This window comes from Anopheles merus, chromosome 2R (genome assembly GCF_017562075.2).
Source record: "Anopheles merus strain MAF chromosome 2R, AmerM5.1, whole genome shotgun sequence".
NCBI lineage: Eukaryota > Metazoa > Arthropoda > Insecta > Diptera > Culicidae > Anopheles > Anopheles merus.
Genome location: NC_054082.1, coordinates 61,639,715 through 61,648,476, shown reverse-complemented (window position 1 = coordinate 61,648,476; position 8,762 = coordinate 61,639,715). Strand labels below are relative to the sequence as shown.

Genomic DNA, 8,762 nt, shown 5'->3' with positions numbered 1-8,762 from the left:
AGCGGCAGCCATAAAGCCATGTTGATTTGGAATAATCCACGATTTCACCATTTCCCATTAGAGGTAAACGAATAACAGATTCAAAAACTTGCTGAACGCCGATAAAATAGATATGCCACGATAATTAGAGACGCAACCACGATCACCCTTTTAAAAACTGGCCTAATCCATGCTTGTTTCCAAATATTCGGAAAAGTAGCCGTGGACAAAGAAAGATTAAAAAGGAAAGAAACAGGAAGGGCTAGTGCTTCACGACAATGAACGAGTAAAGCAGCAAGAATACCATCGGGACCCGCACTGAGGATGGTTTAAGGTTACCTAACGCACGTAAAACAGATGCAGTGCTTACAGAAACAAATTCAACATTCAGGACATTGAGAGGGGTGAATGAAAGACTGGCCTCAAAGCTTGCAGAGTTATCTAAACCATAGATATACATATATATTATATATATATATAATATATATATATATATATATATATTATATATATATATATATATATATATATATATATGTTCAGTGGAGCGCCGATTAACCAGATACTTTTTATTCGGCCGTTCGTTTATCCGTTGATACCAAAACTTAAAACAATTTTCAAAAACAAATCAGAAATTTGTGATAGATTTTTTTTGTTATATTTTTGTTGAAATATTGATTAAGACTTATATTTAAAACCAAGATGGCAGATTACCAATGATAATCATATCTTCCTCCTATCTGTGTAATACCGAGGTTGACATTTCTAATATTTCTTAGCACTATGGAAACCCACAGCACGAACAGTTTTATATAGACGAACAAAAGAGGAAGAATAATTTACATTTTACTATCTTATTTAAATTATAATGCTAACCATGGATAATGAAGTAATGCTTCTTTTGAACGGTCACCATAATCGTATGTCACTTCTACATCCTTTTCAATATCTTCTTTGGCAATTAAAACAAGATGCGGCCGATTATTGATGGGCACGGTTTTGGTAACCAAATTTCCATTCCGAGAATGGTTTACTAACCGTCCGAGCTTTCCACTTTCTGCTGTCGCATCAATACTGCAACGAGAATAAGTATTTTTAGTGAAAATAAAACAATGAATATCAAAATACTCATCAGCTTCTCACCAGTGCTGTACGTTCTTGTGCCTGAAATAGTACATGTAGCATCCTGTACTATCATCCTTCGCATAAACTTGTTCTCGTTGTTTTGCTTCGGCAACACTTATAAGGTCGCCAATATATTCTACTACAAATTCTCCTTTCGCAAAGCTCCTCGTTGTAACGATGCCTCGACCCTTTCCTTCAAAATATTCGATCTACATGAATATATAAACGTGACTGTGTTAGGTGTTTACATACGCATAAATAGTATATTACTTTATATGGGATTTATCATTTTAAGTGTCTTATTATTAGCGAGTATAATGGTACCAACGCACTGCTTCCTACACTAAATTGCACTAGAACGAACACTATAATCAAACATTCGATAGCTTACAATTTAATGTTAGGGTCAGCGTTAAATTTGATATACGAGTTTCACAGGGATTTTCAGTAATAACGTTTATAAAAAAATAAATAAATGAATAAATAAATATAACGTTTGCCATTAGCCGCGTTTTCACGAGGCATATTATGCTACAAAATGTATATCAAACAAGCTTTTTCACTGGGGTAGGAGAAGTCTAGCAGCGTTTTGCGAATCAATTTGAGCAATTAAAATTACGATAATTGACCATTGCAATAAAATTGTTTGGATTACTATAATTGTATCCAATAAAGATTCGTGGTGTGTAGACGCAAAAATATAGGCGCATCTTTTTTGCACTTATTTCTAGTGGAAGGGAAAATATTCGCGAACAAAGAAGAGGCTTGTAAAAACGTACCTTATGAAATAGGAAGATTGATGCATGCATTAGTAAGCCATGAAAAATATTGACATCGAAATCAAAGGATTTAGATCAATCAGCCGTTCAACAATCTTTATTCGCCAATCTTTTTGCGATCGCACACCACGAATCTTTGTAGGATACAAATATCGTATGATACAAAATATTTCGTAAAATACGGATTCTTGTTTTAAAGAAATGTGCTATATTCGTCCGTTAGGACACTTAGGCCTTGAAGGGAATTGCAAACTAATGTGTAGACACGATTAAACACGATTTATCTTTCGGCCTGTCAAAAGATTACAAGCAAATATTTTTAGTAATCATCCAGCAATGGATAACTTTTTCTTCTTATTTAATGAGAAAGGATTTATTCTCCTATGTTTTATCAGACGTAGATCAGATTTTGCATACTTATATTCGTTTTTATAAGCTTGAAAACAATTTCTGTTTTAAAACACCTGTTAAAACCACCGTCTCCCATGGTAACGGAAAATCGAGCTGAGTTCGGCGAATGTTTATGGTGCATTTTTTCCGCTATGAGCTGTAAGGCACGAATCTTTGCTTGTAATCTTTTGACAGCTGCAAAGACAACTGTACTACTACAAGGACAACTATAATACTGTAATATTTTATTACTTAAACTTATTTTTGGGTTCGCTGTGCATGGAAAACATTCGTTTGAAGGTTTTTAGTGACTTCCATACGGTAAAAAAATGTTAATGATAATGTGCATACGTTTATGAGAATGTCATTTTCGATTCGATAGAAAAATCGTGTCATGAAAACGCAAACACGTTCGGGAATCTTTTGTAGACGATGTAAGGGTCAGATCCGCCATAAAAAATAGTTCCGTGGAAAGTTACCTAATGTCCAGCTGACATTATTGTCCATTGAAGTTAGATGATTACAGGGGTTTTCAGGAGTTCCCATAATTTTGTGACACTTTCTTTAACCACACTCTACGGTATCCTTTTTGAACAGGCACTTTGGAAATTCCTATCGGATTCCACGAAAGTGCAAAAAAAGTGAAAAAAAATATGAGAACCACTGAAAAACGCTGTAAAGAAAGAAATAAATATTACATAAACAACTATAACTTTACCTTGAGTCCATCTTCACGCCCTTCCTTAATGGCTCGTTCAATATCACGATCTCGTTCAACTTGTACTTCTTTCTTTGTTTTACGTACACTTCGCCTGATTGGATAATATTCTGTAATTTTTTTGTTACATCCAGGTTTAAAATTTGCTGATCCAACAACTATTTTCCGATTTTGATGAACAATATTTTTATTCAGCTCGATCGGAACAGCTGAATCACGAGCAGCATTCGCAGCATCATCTAGTGGTTCAGGTTTCATTTCTTTAATTTCTTCTGTAGCTCCTGCAACAAAATTTTCTGCATCCTTACTAATAAGTCTTTAGATGAAAAAAAGATTCAGGATTATTTATCAGAACACATCAGAAGTTTACAACACACTTCCAAATACCTTTTACGTGTTTTATTGCTGCCAGCCTGTCGTTTATTACGGCTTTTTCCTGACGAAGAATTATTGAGAAGTCCAGGCGGGCTTTGAAGGTATATGATAGCATTTTTTGAAGGTGAAGGACAAAGAATACGATGTGGGGTGGCCGGTTTCTTTCGATTCTCAGCCTCACCTATCTGCTCAGCACAGGCTGACACATTTGTTTGATTATTTGTGAGGGACATAGCAATGGTTCCGTTTGTTCCTGACAGAATAACAACGCCGCTATCACCGCTATCGCAAGAATTATCGTCATCGGTCAATACATTTTCCGCAGTGGTAGTAGAATCAATTTGGGTTACTTGTGTTGGTTTAGACAGATCTAATATATGTTGTTCATTATTGCTCATTGATGATCGTTCTTTCTCATCATTTGTGTCTTTGATTTTCCTGGTCATAGTAACTTCTTTCCAGAATGAATTTATCTTTGGTTGCGATGGTGTTGTGTAGAGACCAGTTTTCATATCTTGTTGTGTTAAAATAGAGTTTTGCACCATACTTAAAGTTCGAGATGAAGGGTTTGATACTTGGTGATGTTTAAGTGCAGCACTGGGTCCTGGAGAAAAATATTGCTATTTTTCGATTTTTTAGATTCTACAAAATTTGTTGTTGTTATTGTGGCATCTGAAGAACTGATGCTTGCTTCCAAAAGATGAGACTCAACAATTTTACAAACGTTTTTATCTCTTATATCTAAGTTGCCATTTGATTGTACCAGTGTTAAAGATTTTTCGATAATGTTAGAATCATCTTTTTTTTCCAAATATTTAGATATGTCCGCCATCTTCATACGGCCGCCACGAAGCTTCATAGGCTCGTCACAAACGGAGGTATTATTTCGCTGTTCAATATTTGCGACAGGATTGTTACTATCTTCATGTGTGTATTTAATATCCTTGCGCTTTGGGCTGGCTGTGTCATCATGAACAGGATTAGCATTTTTTTTTTCTCCATTGCGCGTCCGTCGACCTGCAATAATGAAACGGGATAACGTATAAGACAATTGTAGAATCAATGTTAGAGAACATGTTATTATGGTACTATTTGTGAGTTACATATACGATGTAATAATTTTAAAAAATTGTGCATTAATATCCTCATGGAAAATGACCATTATTTTAAGAACAAATAAAATTGGAAACGGCACTTAATATTTGCAATCGAATGGCGGAATTCAAACAGTGGTACCAATGCAACCTTACTTAATGTGTAATTATAAGTGCATTCGCGAATTACATTACTTTTAAGATGAGTTAGGAAAGAACAACATAAAAACGGTACTGAATGCGGTGCGTAACCTACAGGCGGTCCTCGAGATACACGGTTAATGGGGACCGAAAACGGCCGCAAAATACCGCGTATCTCGAATTTCCGCGTAAGTCGAATCTCGTGATTTCCAGATAAAATATCACTGATTTTCGTGCAATGTTGCAAGTAGGGGGTGGTTTTAGCCACCAAATTAATTATTTGATATGTTTCTACTGAATTGAACAGTTTTAAACCTTTTGAAATGGTATTTCACATTCGATCAATACGGATATTATTCGGTATTTCACAATCGATGTGGCAAATCAGTACAATTTGCTCAAAAAACTATTTAATTTGGAAAACTGCGTATCTCCGAATCCACGTATAAGAGGTACCGTGTATCTCGGGGACCGCCTGTACTTAGTGGTATTTGATGAATTTGTATTACCTTTCAGCATTTTTCTTTAGACCCGTCTAGGAAAAGCCTTTGTCCTTTGTTCGATTTGACACGCTAAAATTAAGACAACTTTACAATCTAAATTTATGGCAGTCAAAATCGTGTAAAGTTTTACACAAAAATAAAAATTATTGTCACTTAGCAACGATTCAGTCAACAGGATAAAAACAGTTCTTTTCATTGAACTACCATGTCTCAGTTCCACACTTTGATTAAGATACGCGTTGCTAATTGAAGTGGCATCCTTTCTTCTTCCTAATCTTTTCTCAGCCAATCATCACCGTTCTTCGAGATGCCTTCCTGTCACGTAGGATGCACGTAAAGGAATTTAAAGGAAATAATCCTCCAAATCAAGTATCACTCGCCTAACGAAATCAAAATACAGTTACTATTTTACACATAAAATATGCTCCAAGAACAACTATTCGCAAATCTCAATCCAATCAAGAATTCGTAAAGCGAGTCTGTCAAGCTATTCAATATACTGTACCAAGGTGCACAAAAAAAAAACAGCTGCATGATTTACGATACATTAAGATCATCAGGTATACATAGAACGCTTTTCTAGATTACCCGGCGCTCTAGCACCAATCGAACAATACATTGAACATGAAAAATGTAAGGCTGCGCTCTGGCACCAATCGAACACGACATCCGACTCGAACAAACCCATATAATCATATGGAGGTGCACTGTCAGACACAAACAAACAAACAAGACAAATATGTCAAATCCCATACATTTTTCATGTTCGATGTCGTGTTCGATTGGTGCTAGAGCGCCGGGTAAGGCTGCGCTCTGGCACCAATCGAACACGACATCCGACTCCAAGGTGGATTAAAAATATCAGGTGGTGGATAAGGGCCTTTGGGGGGTCACCATATTTGAGGGACTTAACGTCATTTTAAAACCATTAACCAATGGTTTCCGCACACAAAGCATTTACGGAATAAATGCCGTAAATAAATTTACGGAATAAATACAAAGAACACACTTTAATCTATTTTTAAATGTTAAATACGAACTCGCAAAGCCCTAGATATATATTTAAAGAAAATTTTATCGAAAAAATGTGGTAGATAAATTAAATGAACCATTTTAAAAAATTTAAACAATGTTTGAATCCTGGGGACCTTACGTCAAGTGACGAATTGTCAAAATGCACTAGATTCAACCACCTGATATTTTTAAATCCACTTTGATCCGACTCGAACAAACCCATATAATCATATAGAGGTGCACTGTCAAACACAAACTAACAAACAATACAAACACGTCAAATCCCATACATTTTTCATGTTAGATGTCGTGTTCGATTGGTGCTAGAGCACCGGGTAAGGCTGCGCTCTGGAACCAATCGAACACGACATCCGACTCGAACAAACCCATATAATCATATGGAGGTGCACTGTCAGACACAAACAAACAAACAAGACAAACATGTCAAATCCCATACATTTTTCAAGTTCGATGTCGTGTTCGATTGGTGCTAGAGTGCCGGGTTAGGCGGCGCTCTGGGACCAATCGAACGAAACAAACAAACACGACTCTGTTCGATAGGTGCTCTGTCAGCTGTTCGACGTCTTACAGACCTGTCATGATGCACTGCAATACGCCTATCTTTTTATCTCGAAAATGAAGCATTTTCAAAGTTAAAATGAATATCCATCTGCAGGGGGAAGATTCAACAAATAATTTACTAGTTATTCACATCAATAATAACATAAAAATCATTCAAATTTAATATTGAAAAATGTAAACAAACGTCCATGCGAAACACATACAGTGCATACACATGCATTATGTACACGCAATAGTTCAATACGTTTCAAACCTGTATATTTGATGTTAAAATTGATTGTGAAGCATTGCAAATATTATTGATAGATATTTAAAATATTTTGCATGCGAATTTTAAGAAGAAAACGAGACAAAATACGAAAACAAACTTGAAATTGTCCCGAATTGAATTCTATCTACTGTAGCTGAGAAGCGTTTGACAGCCAAGGTATTCAAAGCACAGGTGGGTATCGAACATTAAAGACAGAATCAACTGACATGTTCGACTCGATGTTTGTCTTGTTGTTTGTTTGTGTCTGACAGTGCACCTCCGTATGATTATATGGGTTTGTTCGTGTCGGATGTCGTGTTCGATTGCTGCTAGAGCGCCGCCTTACGTGTGTAAATCTGGTTGCAAACTCTACGGTTACAAACAAGGTGGGTTTATTATACAGGTGGGCTTATCCCGAACAATTTGACAGCCTTGCTGTAGAAAAATGAAAACGAAATGACAGGAGGGGATTCGATCATTTGTTGATGTATGCGTGTGAATTTCAATGGCTGTTTTAGTTGATGTGTCGTAGTGTGGGTTAAAAACTGCGTATCACAATCGAATCCCCTCCTGTCATTCGTTCGTCCAATATGGCCTTCCCGCCAAACCTATAAGCCCACCTAGTCCCTATACCCACTTTGGTTACAAATATCAGGTGGTGGAATCTAATGCATTTTGACAATTCGTAATTTGACGTAAGGTCCCCAGGATTCAAACTTTGTTTACATTTATTTAATTTGTTCATATTGTTATCTACCTCATTTCTTCGATTGATTATTATTATTATTATTATTATTATTATTATTATTATTATTTATTTAATCTTCAACGGGCCGTATGGCCTAATTAAGATGTAACAGTTGAATTGAAAAAAAGAAACTTAGCAAAAACAAGATTTGCATCGCAATTCACTGCGGCCACGGCAAAAGCCGGAGACGTTCCTTGAAGCACTGAGTTGAGATGTCGAAGTCGAAGCAATCCGAGACAGTGTTGAAGACAGCCGACATGCGGAACATAGGGTCAGACCGACCAGCACTGGAACGGGGTGGAGCGAGCCGTAGAGTTTCTCTAGACCTAAGTGTTCGGGATGGTGCCTAGATATCGACTCGATGCAACAAAGGCGATGAGTCGATAGAGCCATTTAGCAATCCAGCGATGAAAGAGCACTGTGCATTGCGTCTTCTAACCGAAAGAGGTTCAAGGCCTAGAAGACGGCACCGCGCAGCATACGGAGGAAGATTATTGCGATCCTGCCAGGGAAGTAGGCGTAGGGCATATCTCGTGAGGTTACGTTGAATCGCCTCAAGTCGAGCAATTGAAAAAGCGGTAGTTGGAACGATACAGTTGTAGACAGCTTTGATGCACATGGGGTTGCGTAATTCATTAGTTGTCCGGATAACCACGCCAAGTAATTGATTTCCTCTGGCTACAACGTCATCGATATGCTGTTTAAAGTTCAAACTAGAGTCAAGCAGAACGCCCAGGTCTTTGGCATGATTTTGTCGATTAACTGCAGTGCCGTCCATGAAGTAGGTCCCAGTCACTGGGCTCCTGCATCGACTAAAAGACACACAGTAGCATTTCTCGATGCAGATAGTCAGTCCATTACGCTTGCACCACGAACAGAAAATTTCGATGCAGTCTTGCAAGAATGTACAGTAGGTGACCGCTAACTGGATGTGTTTTAACTGGAGTGCTTTTTAACTGGAGGTTTGCTAATTGGAGTGATTCTCAGTTAACGAACACTTAAACGTCAAAACATGAAACATCCGGAATCTCACGAAGAGAAATTTGTCGCAAATGTGCATTTTT

The 8,762-nt window shown here is 37.1% G+C and overlaps 1 protein-coding gene across 1 annotated transcript; it reads right to left on the bottom strand.

Moving 5' to 3' along the window:
* Positions 1 to 802: 802 nt before the first annotated feature.
* On the bottom strand, positions 803 to 5,621 carry LOC121589543 (N-lysine methyltransferase KMT5A-A). The gene is given in 6 exon segments (XM_041908540.1): positions 803 to 1,053; positions 1,123 to 1,313; positions 2,992 to 3,307; positions 3,379 to 3,938; positions 3,941 to 4,383; positions 5,111 to 5,621. Coding segments are annotated over 6 exon segments (1,731 nt in total). The 5' UTR covers positions 5,121 to 5,621; the 3' UTR covers positions 803 to 842.
* Positions 5,622 to 8,762: the final 3,141 nt, after the last annotated feature.